A 27,899-nucleotide genomic window follows, 5' to 3' on the forward strand; every position below is an offset into this window, starting at 1 on the left:
TTGGATCTAGTTTGCTAATATTTCGTTGAGTATTTTTATATCTATTTTTTTCAGGTATCTTTCCCTCTTATGTAATCTAAATTCCCAAATCTATTGTCTCTGTGGAGATAATGGAAATAAAAATATTTAATATGTGTTAAAAATACTGTTAACAGTTTATGTACACTTTTTAAAATTAATAATGCTTTGGAGTTTATTTTATAGATGTATAATATCAAGGTTATGGTTTCCCCAATACATATTAACTGCTAAGATTAATCCTGTGTTTATTTTGCTATAACATGTCTCCTTGAAATGCGGGGTCAGACCAAACTTTCCTCAGAGTTCTAGTTTTAGATAGTTTCTCTTATGCATTTTTGATAGAGACCTACTTAAATGCAGTAAATTTTTCTCTTTAGCAATTTGTGTCCTTCCTTTCCTTGAATTAAGTTCAGCCAGGATCCTATGTAGGGTTCATATTGTAACCTCTAGTTTTAAATTCTGACAGGTGAAATTCAAGTTGCTGGATTTGTAATGTGCATTCCAATTCTCTTTTCTTATATATCTTATTGATTTTTCCCCCCAAGGGCCTGTCTGTTGAGGTTAGCCCATTTCAGTAATAAACAGTTTTTACCAATGGATATGGAACCTTCCCTTTATCCAGTCCCAGTAAAAGGAATTTAGTGTCAATCAGACTTGGATTTGAATGCTAGTTTTGTCTTTTACTAGTGTAGTGGTATGCCTTTAGCAGATTTATTCACATATCAATGGAACCTTAGTTTTTATTCTCAAATGAGGCATAATACCTCTGACCTTGCATGGTAGGTATTTTTAGAATTAAATATAACAGTATTTTAATGTAGTATAATGTTGCTAAGCTGCACATATAGTAGCTGTTTATATATATGGTGAGCATTAAATTTATTAAGTACCAAGATCATCTAATACATTTTTCTGTGATAGATTTTATTTTTTAAATCAAATTTTTTTTGGGTGACATTGGTTAATAAAATTATATAGGTTTCAAGTATATAATTCTATGATACATAATCTGTATATTGCATTATGTGCCCACCACCCAAAGTCAAATCTTATTCTATCACTGTGTATTTGAACCCTTTACCTTTTATTACCCCTACTTACCTTACCTGTGGTAACCATTATACATTGTCTGTGTCTGAGTTTCATTTTTATATCCCACATATGAGTGAAATCACATGGTTCTGTACTTTTGTCTGACTTATTTTGCTCAACATGATATTCTCAAGAGTCATCCATGTTTTCGCAAATGGCAGTATTTCATCTTATAGTATCCCATTGTATATATGTATGGCATCTTTTTTTAAAGATATATTTTTATTGATTTTAGAGAGCAAGGGAGAGGGAGAGAGAGATAGAAACATCAGTGATGAGAGAGAATCATTGATTGGCTGCCTCTTGCATGTCCCACACTGGGGATTGAGCCCGCAACCTGGGCATGTGCCCTGACCAGGAATTCAACTGTGACCTCATGGTTTTTAGGTTGATGCGCAATTACTGAGCCATGCCAGCCATGCACGACATGTTTTTTATTCATTCTATTAATTCTACAAATCAAATTGCAAATCAGAAGAGCAAACCACAGCTTTATTGAGATACCACTTCACATGTGTTAGAATGGCTATTATAAAAATTACTAATAATAAGTTTTGGAGAGGCTATGGATGAAAAGGAAATCTCATTCACTGCTGGTGAGAATGTAAACTGATACAGCCACTATGGAAAATAGTATGGCGGTTCCTCAAAAATTAAGAATTTAGTTATCATATGACTCAGCAACTCTTCTGGGAATCTACAGGAGAAATTTTACATTTTTTCACAAGGATTTATGCACCCCTATGTTCATTGCAGCTTTAGCATTATTCATGGTGGCCAAGACATGGAAACAACCAAAGTATCTCTCAACATCTAGTATATTTTTTTCTCTTTGTCCACATTGTATGTCTGTTATCCTATATAATAAAAGCCTAATATGCAAATCCACCGAACAGCAGAACAACCGGTTATGCACACTGACCACCAGGGGGCATATGCTCAATGCAGGAGCTGCCCCCAGCTCGCAGGCCCAGGCTAACCAAGGCGGGTGCCAGCGGGGGCTCCCCCGATCGCCTCGCCGGTCGCCCCGCAGAGATAGGCGACCAGCAGCAGCGACAGGGGTTGGGGCCAGCGAGCGGGCAACACCAGGCTGGCCAAGGCAGGTGCCAGCCGGAGCCCCCCGATTGCCCTGCTGGGCACCCCACAGGTAGGCCCTGATCGCCGGCCAGGCCTAGGGACCCTACCCATGCACAAATATCCTGCACTGGGCCTCTAGTATTTATATAATTTGCCTCTTTTATCTGGAGTATTGCCAGAGTGGAGGAAAGACTCAGGCACATATCTGTTGCAGTGTTTCATTGTTATTGCTGTTGCTTTAACAGGGAATTCTTGTTTAAACAAGTCAACTAAGGGACAATGACATTAGATCATCTATTGTACAACTATTCCAGTTAAGAGGAGGAAGCAAGGCACTTTTATGACAGGCAGGCCCACTGAAGCCAACTTTACACATTACAAATTCCTTTGGCTGTACCTGTGCTTTTCTCCAGCTCCACAGTAGGGCTCCACATAGCACTTCAACCAACTTGCCCAGATTGCCAAATGTTAACGGATACAGAAACAAATGCCATAAGCATATAGCTAAGAGAAACAGCAACCTTTCCTCAGTGTCTGTGCTGGTGCCTTTATGGAATAGAGCAAACTGATCCAGCAGGAAGAAAGCCCCCTGCTTAGCCTTGACATTTAATACATTTTAATGTAGATCTTAAGTAGCTAGTCGTAAGAGTTCAGAAATTTGCTTTAGTAAAATATTTTATAAACATTTATAGAAGGGATAGTGTGCTTGATGACATGGACATCTATTTGAAGGAATTGTTTTCTTGAGCTATTCCTATGTCTGGAAAGTACTAGTGTTGAGTAGTTTAGTGTTGTTTGTTTTGTTTTTTTTGATTGTCTATAATAAACACACACATACACACATATTCCCTTTACTTATTAATGACTTAAGAATAAAGTTTTTTCCCCTTTATGTAACCAATTTTGAATAAATTTTTCTCTTTTTTTTTTAATAGAATTGCTTTAAATATTACATGAGTGATGATATTAGCCGTGACTCAGATGGAATGGATGAACAATGTAGGTAGGTAATATATCAAGATTAACTAAAATTCAGTGTTGTTTACTCTTTTGGAAGGGGGAATTCTTACATAATCTGTTACTAGATCCATTTTTTCTATTTTTTTTATGGATGTGTTTAATGGACGATTGTTCTATTATGGCTGTTTTAAGTTTCTAATAAAGAATTGCTTTACTATTAAAATTACTGTCAGGAAAATTTAAATGGTTTTATTTATTTTTAAAATATATTTTTATTGATTTCAGATAGGGAGGGAGAGGGGGAAGAGACAGAAACTTCAATGCTGAGAGATAATCACTGAACAGCTGTCTCCCGCATGCCCCCCATCAGGGATTAAGCCTGCAGCCTGGTCATGTGCCCCACTGGGAATCAAATGGTGACCTCCTGGTTCACAGGTCGATGCTCAATCACTGAACCACACCAGCTAGGCTTAAATTGTTTTAATAATGTAAAGTGAGTTTCATTTGGGAGTAATATTTTAATTTTTAATAATTTCAGATGGTGTGCAGAAGGTGGAAACCTGATTTGTTGTGATTTTTGCCATAATGCCTTCTGTAAGAAATGCATTCTGCGTAACCTTGGCCGAAAAGAGCTGTCTACCATAATGGATGAAAACAATCAATGGTATTGCTACATTTGTCACCCGGAGCCTTTGTTGGACTTGGTTACTGCATGTAACAGCGTATTTGAAAATTTAGAACAGTTGTTGCAACAAAATAAGAAGAAGATAAAAGTTGACAATGAAAAGAATAATAAAGTATGTGACCATACACCCAGATTTTCTCCAAAGAAAAATAGTTCAAATTGTAATGGACAAGAAAAGAAATTAGGCGATTCATGTTCTGGTTCTGTAACCTATTCTTATTCAGCACTAATTGTGCCCAAAGAGATGATTAAGAAGGCAAAAAAATTGATTGAGACCACAGCCAACATGAACTCTAGTTACGTTAAGTTTTTGAAGCAGTCAACAGATAATTCAGAAATTGATTCTGCTACAAAGTTACGTCAGCTTAAGGCTTTTAAATCTGTGTTGGCTGATATCAGGAAAGCTCATCTTGCATTAGAAGAAAATTTGAATACAGAGATTCGAGGTTTGGATGCTGTAAACAAAGAGAAAAATACCAAAGAGCATAAAGTTATAGATGCTAAGTGTGAAACAAAAGCACGAAAAGGAGAAAAACCCTGTGCTTTGGAAAGGAAGGATATTTCAAAATCAGAAGCCAAACTGTCAAAAAAGCAAGTAGACAGTGAGCACATGGATCAGAGTACTCCAGTAGCGGAACAAAGAGCAAATAGAAGTACCAGTGGTGAACATGAGAAATCTGATAAAAAAGAAGAACCTCAGTATGAACCTGCTAACACTTCTGAAGACTTGGACATGGATATTGTATCTGTTCCTTCCTCAGTTCCAGAAGACATTTTTGAAAATCTTGAGACTGCTATGGAAGTTCAGAGTTCAGCTGATCACCAGGGAGATGGCAGCAGTAGCACTGAGCAAGAACTAGAGAGTTCTTCTGTAAAATTAAATATTACTTCAAAAGACAACAGAGGAGGTATTAAATCAAAAACTACAGCTAAAGTAACAAAAGAATTATTTGTTAAACTTACCCCTGTTTCCCTTTCTAATTCCCCAATTAAAGGTGCTGATTGTCAGGAAGTTCTACAAGATAAAGATGGCTATAAAAGTTCTGGTCTGAGCCCCAAGCCAGAGAACTGTGGACTTGGACAGGAAAAAAATGATGATGCACTTTTGCTTGAATGTGAAGTTTTATTACCTTCAGAAGAATCTGATCTTCGAAGATCCCCACGTGTAAAGACTACACCCTTGAGGCGACAGCCAGAAAACAACCCTGCGATTTCTAATTCCGATGAAGAAATTAATGAGACAGTTAAGAATAAACAAAAACTGTCAGGTCCAATGAGAAAAAAAGATAATTCTTCTGACAGTGTTACAGATAATCCTAAAACTAATAAATTGTCTAAACTTAGGCAGACAGAGATTATGGTTCAAAATTCAGATTCTGATGAAATGCTAACAATCCTCAAAGAGGTATCCAGAGTGAGTCATAGTTCTTCTTCAGATACTGACATTAATGACACTCATATAAATCATGAGAAGACTTTGTATGATTTAAAGTCTCAAACAGGGAAAGATGATAAAGGAAAAAGAAAACGAAAAAGTTCTACTTCTGGCTCAGATTTTGATATTAAAAAAGGCAAATCTGCTAAAAGGTCTATAATTTCTAAAAAGAAACGAGAAAATCAGTCTGAATCTTCCAATTATGACTCAGAATTAGAAAAAGAGATACAGAGCATGAGTAAAATTGGAGCTGCTAGAACATCCAAAAACAGAGTTCCAAATAAAAAAGATTATGATTCTTCGGAAGATGAAAAACATAGTAAAAAAGAAATGAATAATCAAGGGCAGCAAAGTTTGAAGGCTGCACAAGAAGGATCATCTGATGATGCTGAAAGGAAACAAGAGAGAGAGAGTTTTTCTTCAGCAGAAGGCACAATTGATAATGACAAAACCATCTTGGAATTAAAAGGTAGACTCTCTAAGAAGCAGCAGCCAGGTGTTTCCTCTGATAAACCTTCTTCTGGGAAAGAGGAGAGTTGTAGTTCTCCAGAGGACAAAAAGGTTGCTGAAACTAAAGCAAAGTGTAAGGTTCTGAAAACTAAAACCTGTAAGAAAGTCCAGGGTAGCTTATCTGATATTGCTCAGAAGTTCTCAAAGACAGAGCACAGTGATGACTCTTCTGAAGATGATAAAAAGGTGAGCAAAAAGGGGACTGAGGAAAAAGAAAAGAAAACTACAGACTTGAAGAAAAAAGTAATTAAGATGGAACAACAGTATGAATCATCATCTGATGGCACTGAGATATTACCTGAGGGAGAAGAAATTTGTCATTTTTCTGAAGGAATAAAACAAAATAAGAATGACACAACTGATGGGGAAAGGAAAAGTAAAAAAATAAAGGGTAAAACTTCTAAAAAGAAGGATGAATTATCTGTTAGTGCTGAGAAGTTAATAGGGAAAAGAGATAGTTGTGGTTCTTCAGAAGAAAAAAGGTGTAGGAATGCAGGATTCAGAAGAGATAAGAAAAGGTGCAATTTGTCTGAAAAGAGATCAAGGAAGAGACAAGATTTTTCATCATCTGATACTGAGAAATATTCCATGAAAGAAAGTCCTGATTCTTCTGATAAGAAATTGAAAAGAATAGAATTGAGGGAAAGACGAAATTTAAATTCAAAAAGAAATCCCAAGGAAGTACGAAGTGGCTCATCATCTTCAGATGCTGAGGAAAGTTCTGAAGATAATAAAAAGTTGAAGAAGCAAAGAACTTCCACTAAAAAGAAGACAGGCAATGTCAAGGAGAAAATGAGAAACTCCCTCAGAACAAGCACTAAAAGGAAGCAAGCTGAAATTATTTCCTCATCTTCTTCTGATATAGGAGATGATGCTCAGAATTCTGTAGGCGAGGGCAGCAGTGATGAGCAGAAAATTATGCCTGTGACTGAAAATTTAGTCCTGTCTTCACATACTGGATTTTGTCAATCTTCAGGTATGCAAAGATAAATTAAAAAATGTGTAATTTGTACTTACTCCCTCTTGAATAACTACATAATTTAACTTTTCCTGAAGCCAATCAAATGCAAGGTTACTGTTTAGGAAAATATAATTTAAAAATTCTTTACAGATTTACTAGAAAGCCTTTCTCCATTTATTTTTATGCCATCATTGGAAGGTATTTTAAACAAAGTTTTTTTGGTAAATAACAAAAATTTTTTATCAATGTTTAATGATTTTTCTCTGAAGTAATTAGCAGTCATTAAGGAAAATCATACTGGCACCAGTAGTTCAGTAGGTATTTATTAATATGATTGGTAACTGTCTTACCATGCATAGGACTTTTTAAATTAGCCAGAGTAACTTTGTGTCCTATGCAATTTTCTGAAAAATTAAATTTACTTCATTGAAACTCTTTGCAGATGATTATCAGTTATTTTCTAATGACATGAACAGATGTTTCTGTCTTTAATACTAACAAGCTAAAGGAAGAAAGAAATCCAAAAAGTAGATGGATTTCCCTACCCTTATGAGATAGTGCACTAGGACTATTAGGGTTTGGGTCAACTGGTCAATGATACTTCACCTCCCCCCAATAATACTTATAAAAATAATTTTCATTATCTTACTTTTTTTTGTTTTCTTTTTTTCCATCACCATTTAACCCCACTATATGCTTTTCCACCTCAGCCCCTCTTTTCCCCCTTCAATCTTAAAAATTTTATAAAGTAGATTTTACTTAAAACTGTGTTCTCAACATAGGTTGAATGTTCAAAGTTTCCTTTCATTCTTTTTTTAAAAATACATTTTATTGATTTTTTACAGAGAGGAAGGGAGAGGGATAGAGAGTTAGAAACATCGATGAGAGAGAAGCATCGATCAGCTGCCTCCTGCACACCCCCTACTGGGGATGTGAGGTTGACGCTCTATCCAGTGAGCCAACCGGAATCGAACCCGGGACCTTTCTGCTAGGATTTTCCATTTATCCCATTTAGATTTTAGTGGAATTTACTTGAATCTTGTTTTATAATAAAACTTTAAATTCTTTTTATGGAGTGCTTATCTAATGAGTTGATTTGAAAACCAAGTGTGATATGCACAGTATACTCAGTTTAATGCTCTGCTGGATTACATGCTTAGATGGAACTCTGCCTGTATGGCTATTGTAACTACAGGTCCTTACTTTTTGAAATTCTTTGGCCTAATGTGTTTCAGAATTTTCAACTGTTTGTGTTTCAGAAAGGTAATATAGAGTAATTGCCATATATAGGGTGTCCCAAAAAATGTATACACACTTTGAATAATTATAAATGCAGTGTTTATTAAAATATATTTCATTTTCAAAATTGAGCTATCATCTGTTAAAAGTGTGTATACATTTTTGGGGGACAGGCTGTACTATAGCTCCATTAGGGCCTGAGGCAACACATTATCAAACATATTAGTATTTCTGCAGCAAAGCATAAGAACACTAATACTTAGAAGAATAAACAGTTCAAATTAGGTTTTGCTGCCAAATGAACTTTGGCACTACCTTATATAGCTTCTGAGTTTGAGAGCTTTTTGGATTTCAGAATTATGTATAAGAGATTGTGGATTTGCGTTCAAAACACAATCTCAGAATGGAGCATTATTTACAACAGTCAAGATCTGGAAGCAGCCCAAGTGCCCATCAGTAGATGAGTGGATAAAAGAAGCTGTGGTACATTTACAAAATGAAATGCTCTCAGCTGTAAAAAAAGGAGGAAATCTTACTCTTTGTGATAGCATGGATTGACCTAGAGAGTGTTAGGCAAAGTGAAATAAGCCAGTCAGAGAAGACAAGTACCATATGATTTCACATATATTTGGAATCTAATGAATAAAATAAACTAACAAACAAAATAGAAACAGATTCATAGATACAGAAAACAGACTGAGCTGTTAGAGAGAAGGGGTTTGGGGGGCTGGGTGAAAAAGTGAAGGGATTAAGCAAAAACAAACAAAAAACCCTTGTAGACACAGGCAACAACAGTATGGTGATTATCAGATGGAATGGGGGATCAGAGGCAGGTAGAAGAGGATAAAAGGGGGATACATGGTGATGGCAAGAGACTTCACTTTGGGTGGTGAGCATATAATACAGTATACAGACTATGTATTGTAGAATAGTATCCCTGAAACCTATATAATTTTATCAACTAATGTCACCTTAATAAATTCAATCAAAATTGGAAACAAAATACAATCTCATAGTTACTTTGTCAAATCAATGTATGTTTGTTTTTGTCTCAGTTTTTTATGTTTACACCAGATAGATTATATAAATATTCAAAGTTAGCATTGATTGACAATCTTTTAGGCAAATATGTTATTTTGCAACCATCACTTTGTTGTTCAAATTGGAGTACTCCATTTTTTTTCTACAGTTTTTCGTTCCCTCTCTTTTATTTAAAATCTTTATTGTTCAGATTATTACAGTTGTTCCTCTTTTTTCCCCCCATAGCTCCCCTCCACCCAGTTTGCACCCCACCCTCTGCCTTTACCCACCCCCACTGTCCTCATCCATAGGTGTACGATTTTTGTCCAGTCTCTTCCCGCACCCCCCACAAACCTTTCCCCCTGAGAATTGTCAGTACACTCCCTTTCTATGCCCCTGATTCTATTATATTCACCAGTTTATTCTGTTCATCAGATTTTTTATTCACTTGATTTTTAGATTCACTTGTTGATAGATATGTATTTGTTGTTCATAATTTTTATCTTTACTTTTTTCTTCTTCCTCCTCTTCTTAAAGAATACCTTTCAGCATTTTATATAATACTGGTTTGGTGGTGATGAACTCCTTTAGCTTTTTCTTATCTGTGAAGCTCTTTATCTGACTTTCAAGTCTGAATGATAGCTTTGCTGGGTAAAGTAATCTTGGTTGTAAGTTGTTGCTATTCATCATGTTGAATATTTCTTGCCACTCCCTTCTGGCCTGCATAGTTTCTGTTGAGAAATCAGCTGACAGTCATATGGGTACTCCCTTGTAGGTAACTGACTGTTTTTGTCTTGCTGCTTTTAAGATTGTCTCTTTGTCTTTTGCCCTTGGCATTTTAATTATGATGTGTCTTGGTGGGGTCCTCTTTGGATTCCTTCCTGGACTTGTAAGTCTATTTCTTTCAGCAGGTAGGGGAAGTTTTCTGTCATTATTTCTTTAAATAGGTTTTCAATATAACGCTGTCTCTCTTCTTCTGGCACCCCTATAATTCAGATGTTGGTATGCTTGAAGTTGTCCCAGAGGCACAACCATACACACTATCTTCATATTTTTGGATTCTTTTTTCTTTTTGCTTTTCTGGTTGGGTGTTTTTTTGGTTCTTCCTATTTCAAATCTTTGACTTGATTCTTGCGATCCTCTAGTCTGCAGTTCGATCTCTGTATAATATTCTTTATTTCAGTCAGTGTATGCTTAATTTCTAGTTGGTCCTTTTTCATATCCTCGAGGGTCTCATTAGATTTATTGAGGGTCTCACTAAATTTATCAGCGGTTTCTAGAAAATTCTTGAAAAACCTTAAAAGTCTGGTTTTGAACTATATATCCAGTAGTTTGCTTTTCTCCATTTCTGTCATTTGTGACCTGTTTCTTTGTCTCCGCATTTTGGCTGTTTCCCTGTGTTGATAGAGTGGCTTTCTGTGCTAGATGTCCTATAGGGCCCAGTGGCACAGCCTCCCCAATTACCTGAGGTGGACACTCTTTGGTGCACCCCTTTGTGGGCTGTGTGCACAGTCTTGTTGTAGTTAAGCCTTGATTGTAGTTGGTATCACTGGGAGGAATTGACCTCCAGGCCAATTGGCTGTGATAATCAGCTGTGTCTATGGTGGGAGAACTTCTGTGCTGGAGACACCCTTCTGGGGCAAGACTTGCTTCAGTGGGGCTTTGGTGCTCACTGAGTCTGCCCGCTGAGTGTGTCCCTTATGGATCTGAGGAGTTGTAATCTGGATGGTCCCACTCTGACCACTGGGTACACTGGCTCTTGGATCTCTAAGGAGGTGCTAATTTAGCCTCTGCCTGAAGCTACCCAGCAGGAGCTATGGAGAGATCTGCAGATTCCTCTTCTTTGTTTGGGGTTTGGAGGTGCCCAGATGAGGCCCAGCTGTGAAGCAATGCAAGCTGCTGTGGGGCCTTGGGCCTTCTTTTGGATGTTCTGGGTCTTTCTGACCCAGCTGCAGTTTGTTAGGCAATTTTCGATTGCAAAGGGCCAGGTCATTCATATGCAAAAGCCTCTGTGCACAGCTTGGGTGGGGCGGGGTCTCAGGGAATCAACAGGGCAGAGCGAACAGCTATGGCTGATCCTCAGCCCTGCCCTAAGAGGTTCTGGGTCTCAGTGTCCCTCGATAATCGCTGCAAGCACTTCTGAGAGAAAGCTATCCTCGAGTTCCGCCTGCTGCCAGGCAGTCCAGTTTCTCCCTGTATGAGTCTGGATCCCCAGAGACTCGCCAGACACTGGAGTTCAGAGCAGTCGGGAGCTTGTGTCTCCCTCCCAATTGAAAAAGACAACCGCGTCCTCAGTTGCCAGCCCTTTTCGCACGCGCCTCCTCTGAGTCTCGGTGTGCTTTTCTCTTTCCTTCTAGTTGTAGAATTTCCACTCAGCCAGCCTTCCTGTGGTTCTGGATGATGTCCGTTTTGTCTTTTAGTTGTATTTTTGAAGTGGTTGTGTGAGGCAGCAATTTCAGGTGTTTACCTATGCCACCATCTTGGTTTTCCTCCCAAATCAATGTTTTTGTTATCAGGCTACTTAAAGAAACTCTTATTAAGGATTAGAGTATAAGAATAATAAGTTGTAGTTACATGGAGTATTCTCATTAGCAAATTTAGGCTATTGAACTAATCTTAAACTTTGGAAAAATGGTTTTCATGATTAAACAGCTTCCCTAGCAAAATCAACATGTTTGATTTCAAATACTGACTTTCATTTCCCCAAATCTAATTATATATGACACATATGAGGACATCTAGGATATATCTTTCATGTTTGGAACTATTAATACCTAATGTAATATGCAATATGTGTTCATCTGATCTTAAGAAGAGGTAGCAACATATGGCAAATACTCAAAGGGGGCATTTCCCAATAATTTCTTAACCCAGCCCTAGTCTAGATCATTGTGTTCTGTTTGGACTTATATAACTTTATTCTGAAGGACCAGTGTCCTGATGGGGAGGTGAATCCTTTCTCATATGTATATCCAGAGAATCCTTAAGAATTCAGAATTTCAGCAGATGCCAGTCTCTCAACTATTTGGTCTCATAAGCCTTGTTCAGATTTTGTTTACCCTGGATATTTTTGGAACTGATGACTTTAGATGAAAAAAGAAGGTAAATTTGCTAGGGAGTTAACAAATCTAAAAAATGGACTTTGTCAAAGAAATACTTAAGCTGAAAAGAATCTGAAGGATATTTAATACAAGCACTATGTAAAAAGTACTGTTTTTCAAGATAAGTTTGGATATAAGCCAATGATAAAAGTGGCATCCTTTTTATTTTTTTAATGTTTTATTTATTTTATTTTTTTATTTTTATTTTTTTAGTGGCATTCTTTAAGAATTTGCTTGCATGCATATATAAGCAAGCTATATTTATTTGTTCCCCTACTATGTCCAAGTTAATTTAGGCGACAATTTTTATGAACTCTTAAAAAGCCTCACCTGCTCTCAAGAATTTAGAGGATTCTAATTTATTCAGCAATAGTTGGGGGTCCTATTACATGGTACAACATTTTCGTAGAAATTGGGGCTTGTAGAGGGGAGTAGAAATACTTCTTTGTAAACTGAACTCTACTTTATACAATTTAATTTGCTGTAAATCAGTGTTACTGATTACTGTTTTCATTTATGAAGGCAATAATGTGTATACAGATATACCATATATTTCATACTGAGGATATGAAAAGCATGTATTATCTCCTAGCATATCTGTACTGCCTTTTAGAAACTCAGATTCTTTTTACAGAAATAAAGATTCATTATAAAAAGAAAAAAAGAAATTGGGGCTTGGGAATGGCATAATCAACCAAGATTAAGAACACGGTGCTAGGAGATTGCAGTTTAATGAGCAAGACAGACATAGATAAATCATTAAAAAATATCAGAAAAATATACAAAAGTAAAATGGGGCTGTGTGATAATTAGCAAGTGAGCTACTTAATCTAACTATTGGAGGTAAACAGATAGCATTTAAACACTAGTTTAAGGAATGGGTCAAATTTAGTAAAGAAGAATGACGGTAGTATTACTAGTGATAATTCATTTGAAGATTGGTCTGCTTGAATGAGGTATTCTGAGTTTGCTAGGATATTGTGAGATTTATTTTTGCTTTTCTGTATTTAATTTTGCCTTTCTGTATTTCTATCATGAACATGTAGCTGTCTGCATTCTTTGTGGATTTTTTTCTCCAACATTTTTTTCAAATATGTTATGAAAAAATTTTAATATGTAGAAAAGTTTCTTTTGTTAATATTGTACTGTATTTGCATATGTAAAGAGTACTGTTTTTCAAGATATTTATTTATATATTCTTCTATCCATCAATGTAACTAACTTTTGTGTGCCCTTTTAACTGTTTATTTTGAAATAATTATAAATTCACAGGAATTTGCAACCAAAAAAATGTACAGGGAGATTTTGGATATTCTACCGTTCTCCTACTGGTAACATCTTGCATAACTGTAGTACAATGTCAAAACCAGGAAATGAAAGATTTATTTAGATTCACCAGTTTTACATGCATTTATTCTTTTGTGTGTGTATGTATGCATGTATGTATAAATATAGTTCTATGAGATTGTATCATGTGTAGCTTTGTAAATTACAACCAAGATATTGAACTGTCCCATTACCACAAGTTTTCCTTGTGCTGCACCTTATGCACAGCTTCCTTCTTTATCTCCCCCGTATTAACTCCTACCAACTTATCTGATTTTTGTGTTTGTTATTTTGAGACGAATCATGAAGCATGTAACCTTTTGAGATTGGCTTTTTTTCACTCAATGCAATGCTCTTGAAATTTTGGATGCATTTCAAAAGAAATAATAACCATCAGCATACTTTTTCCTAATTACTTCAGCATATATAGTATTAATGAGAGTTTAATATTTAAGTTTGTGTTTGAGGCACATTTTACATATAATGAAATGCCAAATGTTAATGTCTTTAGAGTTTTAATCAAAGGATAGAAGAGTAGCTCTTTATAAGGACATAAGTTTTACTGTAATTGAATGTGTCTGTATATTTCTACTCATTAATATTATACAAATTCAAATATATTTGAAATTATTTGGTACCACCAAAATATTGATAGCAATTTTGCTATTCGTCAGTAATACAGAAAAAAATTATACATATATTAGCTTTAAACTTAAAATGGGTCACTATGAACATAGCTTATTTAGTAAGAAACTTATGCTAATGTGATGGTAAATGATAAAGACATGCTACCTGAAGGATGCGCAGTAAACCCTTGTGCTCTGGAAAGGAACTTTGAAATACATAAGATCCAACTTATTTATCAATTTACTATTGGCACTTTTTAAATTATCCATGTGCTTTCTTATAAATTCTTTTAAATCATGTTTTGGACCCCAGAATACAGTTTAGAACCAACTAGTTGTTATTAAAGTTTTAGGCTTTCTGTTTTATTTTACATGGTTTTACTTATGTAGATAACATAAAACTAATTTTGAGTATGCTTTTTTCCTTCAAGGAGATGAAGACTTATCTAAATCAGTGCCTGTCACAGTGGATGATGATGATGATGACAATGATCCTGAGAATAGGTATGGTTCTATCTGTAAGGACTTTAAAAAGATTATAACACACCCTAGACGTGGGCACAAACAGCAGCAACAGAACCTCAAGCTGGTTGTAAAAACCAGGAGTGCATTGGAAAGACTCTGCTCACGGTCTTTCCTCAAGTTTGAAAGAAAGGCCAGAAAATAGGCTAAAACTCAGAAACTTTAAGAGAAAGTAAATATAAATATTGACACACCTAGCATAGGGTGTGATATAAATATGTATAGCACTGTCAATTTTATATTTTTATGTAAACTGCTAATTTTTGAATTCTTACAGATTATTTTATTGATGAAAGTGAATTATCTCAAATTGGTGACAACAGACATCTTTCTCCTTAATGTTTGATTTTTAAAAAATCCTCAAGTGAGGGTATTTTTTTCATTGATTTTTAAAAAGAGTAGAAGGTAAGGATGGAAGGAGGGAGGGAGAAGGAGAGAGGGAGACAGATAGAGAAAAACATTAATGTGAAAGAGACACATTGGTTGCCTCCTGTGCACACCCTTACAGGGAGCCTGGGATCCAACCTGCCACCCAGGTACCTGCCCTTGATCTGGAATCGAACTCTTGACCCTGAACCACACTGGTCAGGGCTGAGTATTGTTTTTAATTGCTATCCATTATGGTAGTCCTATTTATTAAATTCTGTTCAAAGTAAAAAAAAAAGGGACATTACTCAGATATTTAAGATTAAGAAATTGCTTGTAAAATTAGTATCAATTTACAAAGTGTCCAGACTGATACAGATTTTAACTATTTTTCAAATAAAATAGAAATAGTATGATACTATTAACTTTAATAAGACTTAAACAATAAGTGTAAATGTGAACAGTATAGCCTGTACAGATATTATTAACTAAGGATGGCTGGGAGAAGAGAAACATGCAAAGGCACACTCATATCCCAGCAATGGAGAATAAAAAACAACAACATAATATTAAAGAATATACCATAAAGTTTTTACATGTCTTTTAAACCTTTCCCTGCACTACAGTATACCCCACATTCATAATGTTCAGCCAAGTGTGGTGAAGTGGATGGAATTTTGAAATAATAGGAATAAGAATATCTGACTTCTAATTCTAATTTTTATAACAACTGTCTCTGTAATGTTGGTCAAGTGACTTAACTACTCTTTGCCAAAATTTTCTGATCTCTAAAATGAAAATGTTGGATGAAGCTTTCTCTGATTAATTCTAAGTCTATAAAAGCTGATAGACTTGATAGGTTTTATTAAAGATCACTATATTAACCATCCATTTATTCTGAATAGTAAGCTGTAATGTTAAGAAAACATGAAAATATATATGTAATTTTTCTGTCATAATTTTCTAAGGATAGCTGTTATTCTAGCTTTGTTTTATATCTTGCTGATGCTGATAGTTTTTTCTGTTTCAAAGATCAACATTCTCCTAATTAGTAGGAAAACATTGTTATTAGGGTAAATGAACTGTTTTATTTTGCACTTTGAATAGATGTATACAAAGACAGATGCTGCTTGCTACTTATCATTTTTTGTTAATCCTCAACCGAGGTTATTTTTCCAATGATTTTTAGGGAGAGTAGAAGAGAGAGAGAAAGACAGAGAGAACCATCAATGTGAGAGAAACACATCAATTGGTTGCCTCCTGCACATGCCCTGACCAGGGTCCGGGCCCAGGAGGAGCCTGCAACCAAGATATGTGCCCTTGACTGGAATCGAACCTGGGACACTTTGGTCCGCAGGCAGACACTCTTATTCACTGAGCCAAACCAGCTAGGGCTATTTTTTTTTATTATATAACCAATTATTTTATGGGATAGGTGTGGGGTCCAGAATGGGATGGTAAGGACATATATTGTATTCATCAGGGATTTATGTAGTACATGATCACAGAGAGATTATGAAAGCATTTAAAAATGTATTATTTTAAAATTCTTTAATTCCTTTTTACTTATTTATGCTACTATTTGTTTTCCTGCAAAACATGAGGCCTCAAATGTTATTGAAAGGCTAAGAATGTTTAAAACATGATATAATTTTTTAAAATTTATTTTATTATTAAATCTTTATTGTTCAGATGATTACATTTGTTCCTCTTTTCCCCCCCATAACTCCCCTCCACCCAGTTCCCACCCTACCCTCCGCCCTCACTTCCCACCCACTGTCCTCATTCATAGGTGCTCGATTTTTGTCCAGTCTCTTCCCGAATCCCCCACACCCCTTTCCCCCCCCGAGAATAGTCAGTCCATTCCCTTTCTATGTCCCTGATTCTATTATAATCACCAGTTCATTCTGTTCATCAGATTATTTATTCACTTGATTTTTAGATTCACTTGTTGATAGATGTGTATTTGTTGTTCATAATTTGTATCTTTACCTTTTTCTTCTTCTTCCTCTTCTTAAAGGATACCTTTCAGCATTTCATATAATACTGGTTTGGTGGTGATGAACTCCTTTAGCTTTTTCTTATCTGTGAAGCTCTTTATCTGACCTTCACTTCTGATTGATAGCTTTGCTGGATAAAGTAATCTTGGTTGTAGGTTCTTGGCATTCATCACTTTGACTATATCTTGCCACTCCCTTCTGGCCTGCAAAGTTTCTGTTGAGAAATCAGCTGACAGTCGTATGGGTACTCCCCTGTAGGTAACTGACTTTCTTTCTCTTGCTGCTTTTAAGATTCTCTCTTTGTCTTTTGCTCTTGGCATTTTAATTATGATGTGTCTTGGTGTGGTCCTCTTTGGATTCCTTTTGTTTGGGGGTTCTCTGTGCTTCCTGGACTTGTAAGGGGAAGTTTTCTGTCATTATTTCTTCAAATAGGTTTTCAATATCTTGCTCTCTCTCATCTTCTGGCACCCCTATAATTCGGATGTTGGTATGCTTGAAGCTGTCCCAGAGGCTCCTTACACTATCTTCGTATTTTTGGATTCTTTTTTCATTTTGCTTTTCCGGTTGGGTGTTTTTTGCTTCTTCGAAGTTCAAATCTTTGACTTGATTCTTGTGATCCTCTGGTCTGCTGTTGGGAGTCTGTATAATATTCTTTCAGTCAGTGTATGCTTAATTTCTAGTTGGTCCTTTATCGCAACATCAAGGGTCTCACTAGATTTCATGAGGGTCTTACTACATTTATCGGCGGTCTCACCAGTCTTTTCGAGGGTCTTACTAAATTTATTGGCGGCTTCTAGACAGTTCTTGAGAGACCTTAAAAGTGTGGTTTTGAACTCTATATCCAGCAGTTTGCTTTCCTCCATTTCTGTCATTTGTGTCCTGTTTCTTTGCCTCGGCATTTTTTATGCTTCCTTGTGTTGATAAAGTGGTTTTCTGTGCTAAGTGTCCTCTAGGGCCCAGTGGTTCAGCCTCCCCAATGACCTGAGGAGGACACTCTTGGTGCCCCCCCTTGTGGACTTTGTGCACAGTCTTGCCGTAGTTAAGCCTTGATTGTTGTAACACTGGGAGGGATTGATCTCCAGGCCAGTTGGCTGTGAGAATTAGGTGTGTCTGCAGTGGGAGAACTTCTGTCCTGGAGCTCTAGGGAGGTGCTAATCTAGCCTCTGCCTGAGGTTATCCAGCAAACGCCTCCGTGCAAGGCTTGGGCGGGGCGGGTCCCAAGGGATCAACAGGGCGGGGCTAGCAGTTATGGCTGCTCTCAGTCCTGCCTTCAGAGGCCCCGCTTCTCAGTGTCCCAGCAATTGCTGCAAGTACCTCCGAGAGAAAGCTGCCCTCGAGTTCCGACCGATGCCAGACAGTCCCGCTTCTCCCGTATGAGTCTAGGTCCCCAGAGACTCGCCTGGAACTGGAGCTCAGAGCCTGAGACTCCCTCCCTATTGAAAAAGACAACCGCGCCCTCAGCGTCCAGCCTGCTCTGCATGTGCCTCTGTACCTTAGTATTTTACTTCCGCACCACACCTCCTCTGAGTCTCCGTATGCTTTTCTCTTTCCTTCTAGTTGTAGAATTTCCACTCAGCCAGCCTTCCTGTGGTTCTGGGTGATGTCCGTTACATCTTTTAGTTGTATTTTTGAAGTGGTTGTGCGAGGCAGCAAACTCCGGTGTTTACCTATGTCGCCATCTTGGTTTCTCTCCTAAAACATGCTATAATTTTAATGTGAGTGATGAACCTTAATTTCATATCTAGCCACCAATTGAGAGTATCATTAAGGTATGATAATTTTTTATTTGTGTTAGAGCTTGTCAAAATATAAACATCACTTTCATCTTTTAAGTACTTTATTACATCTCTCTGTAACTGGCAAGTATTTTATTGAAGGTATATATAATTCCATCTTATGTTCTGGTTAAAAAATACAAAATATAACCCTTTAGAGTATTTTCAGAAGAATTCAATTTTTATCTTGAGCATATTTTTCATTATACTTAGTTTAATGTGCTTTTATAATATACACATACCCAATGATTTTCCAACAGTGTGCTGTGGCATGCTGGTGTGCTGCAAGAATTTTTAAAACTTGCAATACCTGACTAAGTCAGGAGTATTGACCTCTTTTCCTTTTGATTGTCAAATAAAAAAAATGACACCAGCCAACACAACAATAGCCTTCCAGTGTAAATGAGTCAGAATCATACCGATTTTTTTGTCAGATATGCAAAAACTATAATATACTTTTTGGTGTTGCAGAAATTTAGTAATTATAATAAGTTTTTAAAAAATATTTCTGTTTATTTCAGAAAGGAAGGGAGAGGGAGAGAGAGATAGAAACATCAATGATAAGAGAGAATCATTGATTAGATGCCTCTTGCATGACCCACACTGGGGATTGACCCCACAACCTGGGCATGTGATCTGACCTGGAATCAAACATGATCTCCTGGTTCATAGGTCGACACTCAACCATTGAGCCCTGCTGGCCGGCCTGTAAAACTTTTTTCTTGTTTAAGCATTTGATTTTAATTATAATGCATCTTTTTATGACACTTGAAAGAATTTGCTGGAATTGAGATAATGCAGGCTAGTTTATAGCCAAAGATATTTTGATATTTCTGAAATTGAGGAAGTAAATACTTTATAATTCCCAAAACATTTATTTTATATAACACATACTTATATATAACCTATGTACTTACATAGTTATGTGAAAGTTTTATAACAGATTTCACTCTTATTTAACTTCTCTATTTTAAAGCAGTGATAGCTTTTGAGGTCAATATAAAAGACTTAGCCATGTCCTGAATATGTTAGTGGGTATGAATAAATAAGTTTCTATTTAGCCTACAATTAGATGGCATCATTCCGATTTGATAGCTCTAACTTGTAAATTATTTCTGTATAATTGCATATGTTTAATAAACAATGAAAAAATATTATGGATTGATTGGCAGTTTAACTTTCATTACTTTTTTGGTCGAGCCTTTAAAAAATATAAGTAGTATACTACCTTTATCTTTTGAATTTTCTATAACTGAGAATTTACTTTATATTTTATAGATTAAGATTTATGTACTTTTTGAAAGGGGGAATAATAATACCAGTTTGTCAGATTATTTAAATTATACATGTACTGTTACAGTGAGTTATTTGAATGTACCATATTCGTTTTTATTTTTAAATTTTTATTGATTTCAGAGAAGAAGGGATTGGGAGAGAGATAGAAACATCAATGATGAGAATCTTTGATTGGATGCCTCGTGCACGCCCCCCTACTCGGGATTGAGTCCACAACCCAGGCATGTGCTCTGACCAGGAATTGAACTTGACCTGCTGCTTCATAGGTTGATGTTCATCCACTGAGTCACACTGGCCGGGCAAATGTACCATTATTTTAGTGTTGTCTTTTGAATCCCTTTTAATTGTGTTTTAAATTGGTTCTTTCATTGAAAAGACATTTATTTAAAAAAAAGACATTTATTCACATAATTTTTTATTATTGTTACAGTTCTACAATTAGCCTGGTATTGAAAATGCATTATGATTCCTTAATGTTTTAAATTTTAATAGAAATATTTTGACCAAAAAATTTTAAAGAATGTTCTATATTTTACTGTCAATTAGTCCCAGTGATAAGATGGTATTGTGTTCATGTTTAACATTGTTAGTGTTGTGTCTGTTTTGTCTTTTAGTTGTAGTTTTGAAGTGGTTGTGCGAGGCAGCAATTTCAGTGGATTACCTAGGCCGCCATTTTGGTTTCTCCCCATTGGTAGTGTTGTGGATCATTAAACCAAGCTTTGTCTTTAGAGGTTGCATACTTAAAATGATCATTGAAGAATCCATTCCTCCTGTAAAAAGAATTATTTTGGAATATTCTTAATTTGTATTTTTACATGGTGTGACGCATATTTAAAACTGAGCTTTTAAGAGAAAAATCATATTGCTAGGTATTTTTCTAAATAAGCATTCTTTTTTTAACCTGAATTTTTATTAAAAGCTGAGATTTTTTATATGGATATTTTCCCCTGCTACACACATACATATATTTATTTTATAATTGAAAAATGCTTAACTGGGTATAGTAATACTCTATAGTTTTTCTCATAATTTCTCTTTCAGTGTGGTTGGATTATTTATTTATTTATTTGTTAATCCTCACCGAGGATAGTTTTCCATTGATTTTTTAAAAATATATTTTATTGAGTTTTTACAGAGAGGAAGGGAGAGGGAGAAGGATACAGAGTTAGAAACATCAATGAGAGAGAAATGTCGATTCAGTTGCCTCTTGCATGCCCCCTACTGGGAATGTGCCCGCAACCCAGGTACATGCCCTTGACTGGAATCGAATCTGGGACCCTTCAGTCCGCAGGCCGACGCTCTATCCGCTGAGCCAAACCGGTTAGGGCTCCATTGATTTTTTAGAGAGAATGAAAGTGAGGGGGAGAGGCAGTGAGAGAGAAACATCAATATGAGAGAGACACATCTATTAGTTGCCTCCTGCATGTGCTTTCACCAGGGCCAGGGATGAAACCTGCAACCGAGATACATGCCCTTGACTTGAATCAAGTGCAGGACCCTTTAGTCTACAGGCCGATCCTGTGTGGTGCATGAGATGATACCCAACCAAATGAGCCACACCAGCCAGGCTCTTTAAATTTTTATTAAAAAATTATAAATGAGCCTCACCTAAGAGTATGTTTTTATATTTATTTATTTATTATTTTTATTTTTAAAATTTGGAGGGAGGAAAGGATTGGGGGAGGGAGGGAAGGAGGGGAGAGCAAGATAGAGACATCAATGCTAGTTTTTGATGGATTGCCTCCTGTACCCGCTCCGACTGTGGATCAAACCCACAACCTAGGTATGTGCCCTTACAAGGAGTTGAACTTGAAACCTTTTTTGTTGTATGTGATGATGCTCCAACCAAGGGAACCACCCAACCAGGGCATCTTAGTTATTTTTTTATAGAAATGTTCATATCAAGATACTAAGTTTGAATCACAGAGGTTAAAAATATGTTAGTACAGATTTTTAAGATGAGGAATTCCATAGTAATTTTATGAAATCTTTATTTCTGAAAACATTTTTTTTGAGAACCAAAGGGTATTTATTGCTAACCCCTGAGTTAGCAGCATCCCTGATGCCCACCTTCTTCTTCCTCCTAAAGATAGATATATTGTAGGCTCATCTATTCTTTTTTTATGAAAAACATATACAATTTTCCATCTTTTTTTCCATTATAGTTTACATTAAATGTTATTCTGTATTATTTTCAGGTGCACAACATAGTGGTTAGACAATCATATACTACTTTACAGAGTGGTCCTCCTAATATTTTTAGTACCTCCCCACTGGCCTGTACATAGCTATTACAATATTATTTTTCTTCCACCATTGACCTCTTTCTGGCCACACGCACCCCCAGCACATGCCCTCACCTTCTAGTGACTGTGTCCATTGGTAATGCTTATATGCATGCATACAAGTCCTTTAGTTGATCTCTTACCCCACAACCCATTCTCCTGCCTTCCCTCTGAGGTGTCACAGTTCGTTGCTTCTGTCTCTGGATCTATTTTTGTTCATTGGTTTATATTGTTCACTATATTCTACAAATAAGTGAGATCATGTGGCATTTATCTTTCTCTCATTGGCTTATTTCGCTTAGCATAATACTCTTTGGACCCATCCATGCTGTTGCAAATGGTAAGAGTTCCTTCTTTTTTACAGTATTATAGTATTCCATTGTGTAGATGTACTACAGTTTTTTAATCCATTTGTCTGCTGATGGGCACTTAGGCTGTTTCCAAATCTTTGCTATTGTAAATTGTGCTGCTATGAACATAGGGGTGCATATATATTTTCTGATTGGTGTTTCTGATTTCTTGGGATATATTCCTAGGAGTGGGATCACTGGGTCAAATGGGAGTTCCAGTTTTAGTTTTTTGCGGAAACTCCATACTGTTCTCCACAGTGGCTGCACCAGTCTGCATTCGTACCAATCTGTATTCCCACCAGTAGTGCAGAAGGGTTCCTTTTTCTCCACATCCTTGCCATCACTTGTCTTTGGTGATTTGTTGATGATGGCCATTCTGTCAGGTGTGAGATGGTACCTCATTGTTGTTTTGATTTGCATTTCTCGGATGATTAGTGACTTTGAGCATGTTTTCATATGTCTCTTGGTTTTCTGTATGTCCTCTTTTGGAAAGTGTCTATGTAGGTTCTTTGCCCATTTTTGGATAGGGTTGGTTATCTTCCTTTTGTTAAGTTGTATGAGTTCCCTGTAAAATTTGGAGATTATACCCTTATTAGAGATAATATGGGAAATATGTTCTCCCATGCAGTGGGTTTTCTCGTAGTTTTGTTGATGGTTTCTTTTGCTGTGCAGAAGATTTTTATTTTGATGTAGTCCTATTTTTTTAATTTTCTCCTTAATTTCTATTGTGGTAGCAGCTCTATTGGTAAAGATACTGCTACGACAAATGCCTGATATTTTGCTGCCTGTGGTTTGCTCTAAGTTTTGTATGGTTTCCCATCTTATGTTTAAGTCCTTCATCCATTTTGAGTTTATTCTTGTGTATGGTGTAAGTTGGTGGTCTAGTTTCATTTTTATGCATGTATCTGTCCAATTTTCCCAACACCATTTATTGAAGAGACTGTCTAGATTCTATTGTATGCTCTTGTCTCCTTTGTGAAATATTAATTGAGCATACTGTCTTGGGTCAATTTCTGGGTTCTCTGTTCTGTTACATTGGTCTATATGTCTGTTCTTGTGCCAGTAGCAGGCAGTTTTGTGAACAGTGGCTTTGTAGTATAGCTTGATATCTGGTATTGAGATCTTCCTACTTTGTTCTTTCTCGGGATTGCTGCAGCTATTCTGGGTCTTTATTTATTCCAGATGAATTTTTGGAGAGTTTGTTCTAGGTCTGTGAAATATGCAGTTGGTATTTTAATGGGGAGTGCATTGAATCTATAGAATGCTTTGAGTAATATGGACATTTTAATGATGTTGATTCTTCCAATCTATGAACATGGTATATTCTTCCATTTGTTTATATCTCCCTCTATCTCTTTTTTCAACATCCTGTAGTTTTCTGAGTACAGGTCTTTTACCTTCTTAGTTAAGTTTATTTATAGGTATGTTAATTTTTTTGTTGCAGTGGTAAGTGGGATTGCTTTTTAAATTTCTCTTTTTGTAAGTTCATTATTGGTGTATAAAAAAGCCATAGATTTCTGGGTGTTAATTTTGTATCGTGCTACCTTGCTGAATTCATTTATTAAGTCTAATAGTTTTTTGATGGAGTCTTTAGGGTTTTCTATGTACAATATCAAGTCATCTGTGAATAGTGACAGTTTTACTTCCTCCTTTCCAATTTGGATGCCTTTTATTTCTTCTTCTTGTCTGATTGCTGTGGCTAGGTCTTCCAGTACTAAGTTGAATAAAAGTGGTGAAGGAGGACAACCCTGTCTTATTCTTGTTCTTAGGGTAAATGGTTTTAGTTTTTGCCCATTGAGTATGATGTTGGCTGTAGGTTTGTTATATATGCCTGTTATGTTGAGGTATGATCCCTCTCTTCCCACCTTGCTGAGAGTTTTGATCAGAAGTGGGTGTTGGATTTTGTCAAATGCTTTCTCTGCATCAATTGATAGGGCAATGTGATTTTTATTTCTCACTTTGTTTATGTGATATATTATGTTTATTGATTTGCAGATATTGTACCATCCTTGCATCCCTGGAATAAATCCCACTTGGTCATGGTGTAAGATCATTCTAATGTAATGCTGGATCCAATTTCCTAGAATTTTGTTGAAGATTTTATTTAAAGATATTGTATCATTAATTCACTTTTCCTTGTTTAAAATATACTGTATTTAACTACAGCAGCGGTTCTCAACCTGTGGGTTGCAACCCCGTTGGTGGTCGAACGACCCTTTCACAGGGGTCGCCTAAGACCAACCTGCATATATCAGATATTTACATTACGATTCATAACAGTAGCAACATTACAGTTATGAAGTAGCAATGAAAATAATTTTATGGTTGGGTCACAACATGAGAAACTGTATTTAAAGGGCCAGAAGGTTGAGGACCACTGATCTACAGAGAAAGAGAGAATTAAAATTATTGTCTAGGCATATTATGTAACAATCATGAAAATTATGGACATGTTTGAGCATCTTCATATCATTTCACCTTCATGAGGTAACACCTTTTATTTATTTATTTTTAAAAAATATATTTTATTGATTTTTTACAGAGAGCAAGGGAGAGGGATAGAGAGTTAGAAACATCGATGAGAGATTAACATCCATCAGCTGCCTCCTGCACACCCCCTACTGGGGATGTGCCCGCAACCAAGGTACATGCCCTTGTCCAGAATCGAACCTGGGACCCTTCAGTCCCCAGGCCGACGCTCTATCCACTGAGCCAAATCGGTTAGGGTATGAGGTAACACCTTTTATACAGACAAGGACAGAAAGCAGCCAGAAATCATAATTCTGATCCTACAGTTCTTACAGCCAAATTCAGAACAAATACTGCCACTCAGAATCTCTTAAATGGAATCAAGCATTTCTGAATACACAAATTTAGAAAACAAATTTACTTATACATGTAAAGTACACTTTTTAAAATATACACTGACATTTAAAAATACACGTGACCTGGGTAGAAAAAAATATTTAAAATTTCTCTTTATCATAGGTTTCATATTCAAAGAAACTAATGAGGAAAAACACATTAAACTGGGTACACATAGGACATCAGGAAAAGAAAATAGGTCCAGTATCTAGGATGACAATTTAATTTTCCAAATAATTTTTCAACCTACCATATAACATATTTAAAGTATAACATGACAGACCAATAGAAATAAAGAATATCACTGTACTTCAGAGGAGGTCTCAAATGTCCTTTTTTATTCTTAATTCATTTTAGAATTTTGTGTTAGAAGACTAATTTGATCAAGTTCTTTTGTTTGTTTTTATTATGTTGTTGAAATTCTTAACTCTGTTTATAAGAATAAACTAGTTAAAGTTCAATTCTGATATTTCTATCTTTTGCCTTTCTTCCTTTTTTTCAGGAGTTTTGAATAAAAATAATCCTCCTGGTGTTTTTTTAAGTTCTTTTTTTATTATAAACTTTATTATTATAGACTTTTCTACTATGAAAAATAAACCTTTTATGTAATTATGTCTTGGGAAAGTCTTAAATCAATGTGAAAAGTATTTTTCTGTTTGTCATGTAAAAATACGAAATTCCAAAATGACCTTGAACACACATATACTTTATCCATTCCGAGAAACAATATTATTTGTCTACTCTACCAGATTTAAACTTGAAGGTGAGGCTTGTTCTCCATTCTACCTCCAGCGCCAACACAGCCTAGCAGGCTCTCAACAAATACATGTCAAGTAAATACATTTAAATCTGTCACTTTCAAGTGGTTGCAACTCAAATTCCTAGAATAGGGACATGTACTTGTTTCGGTTTAACAAGGTCTTGGGACTAAATTCACTGCTTTACATTTATATATCACTTTACAAATGCTTCTTCCCACATGCTCATTTAATTCCTCTGTGAAATAAACTGTCAGAAAAATGTACATTTAGTAAACAATAAAAATTTTATAATTAACCTAAAATTTAGGAAAAGGGGGCTTTTAAAAATTTATCCAAGGGTCATAAGCTGTCAACCCAAAGTGAAATGGATCTGTCTAGAAGTTAAGTGATTATAACAGGACCCAGCCTCATAGTGTGATAGTCATAAATTCGGGAAAGTGAAAAAATGGTTTCTTTTTCGGAACCTCCTGGCTGGAGTGCCAATTTCACAGCTCCTGATAAACAGAAGGGAAACGCAAACAGCGCCACCCTGAAGAGACTATGAGACTGTCCAGTTGTAATGACAACTGCTGAGACCTGAGCACCTAAACCGTTTCCCTATCTCCCCGCTGCATCAATCGATATGATTATGTGATTTTTGCATCTCAATTTGTTTATGTGATGTATCACGTTTATTGATTTGCGGATATTGTACCAGCCTTGTATCCCTGGAATAAATCCCACTTGGTCATGGTGTATAATTTTTCTAATTTAATGCTGGATCCGATTTGTTAGAATTTTGTTGAGGATTTTAGTATCTATATTCATCAGGGATATTGGCCTGTAATTCTGTTTCTTTGTGGTGTCGTTATCTGGTTTTGGGATTAGGGTAATGCTGGCTTCATAGAAAGAGCTTGGAAGTGTACCTACCTCTTGAATGTTTTGGAATAGTCTGAGAAGGATTGGCTTTAGTTCTTCTTTGAATGTTTGGTAAAACTCCCCTGTGAAGCCATCTGGTCCAGGGATTTTGTTTGCTGGAAGCTTTTTGATCACTGTTTCTATTTCATCAGTAGTTATCGGCCTATTCAGGTTGCTTGATTCTTCCTGATTGAGTTTTGGAAGCTTGTATTTTTCTAGAAATGTGTCCATTCCATCGAGGTTGTCCAGTTTTTTGGAGTAGTATTTTTTTACAATCCTTTGTATATCAGTAGGATTAGTTGGTACTTCACCTCTTTCATTTCTGATTTTGTTTATTTGGGTCCTCTCTCTTTGTTTCTTGGTGAGCCTGGCGAGAGATTCATCATCTTGTTTATCCTTTCAAAGAACCAGCTCTTGGTTTCATTGATCTTTTGTATTGTTTTTTTTTGGTCTCTATGTCGTTTATTTCTTCTCTGATCTTTATTATTTCCTTCCTTCTGGATACTGTGGGCTTTTATTGTTGCTCTCTTTCTAATTCTTTAAGTTGCAAGGTTAGATAATTTATTACCAGTTTTTCTTTTTTTTTGAGGTAGGCTTGTAGAGCTATGAATTTCCCTCTCAAGACTGCTTTCATTGTGTCCCATAGATTTTGGATTGTTGTGTTTTCATTGTCATTTGTTTCCAGGATGCTGTTTACTTCTTCTTTGATCTCTTTGGTAACCCAATCAT

At 36.1% G+C, this 27,899-nt stretch overlaps 1 protein-coding gene across 1 annotated transcript in view; it reads left to right on the top strand.

The window, feature by feature from the left end:
- ATRX (ATRX, chromatin remodeler) overlaps positions 1 to 27,899 on the top strand; it is a 265,117-nt gene that overhangs the window by 84,300 nt on the left and 152,918 nt on the right. Inside the window, 3 exon segments of the mRNA XM_006082832.3 lie at positions 3,126 to 3,193; positions 3,689 to 6,756; positions 14,485 to 14,557. Coding sequence (XP_006082894.1) covers positions 3,126 to 3,193; positions 3,689 to 6,756; positions 14,485 to 14,557 — 3,209 coding nt within the window.

Source organism: Myotis lucifugus, unplaced genomic scaffold, assembly GCF_000147115.1.
Source record: "Myotis lucifugus unplaced genomic scaffold, Myoluc2.0 scaffold_4, whole genome shotgun sequence".
Taxonomy (NCBI): Eukaryota; Metazoa; Chordata; class Mammalia; order Chiroptera; family Vespertilionidae; genus Myotis; species Myotis lucifugus.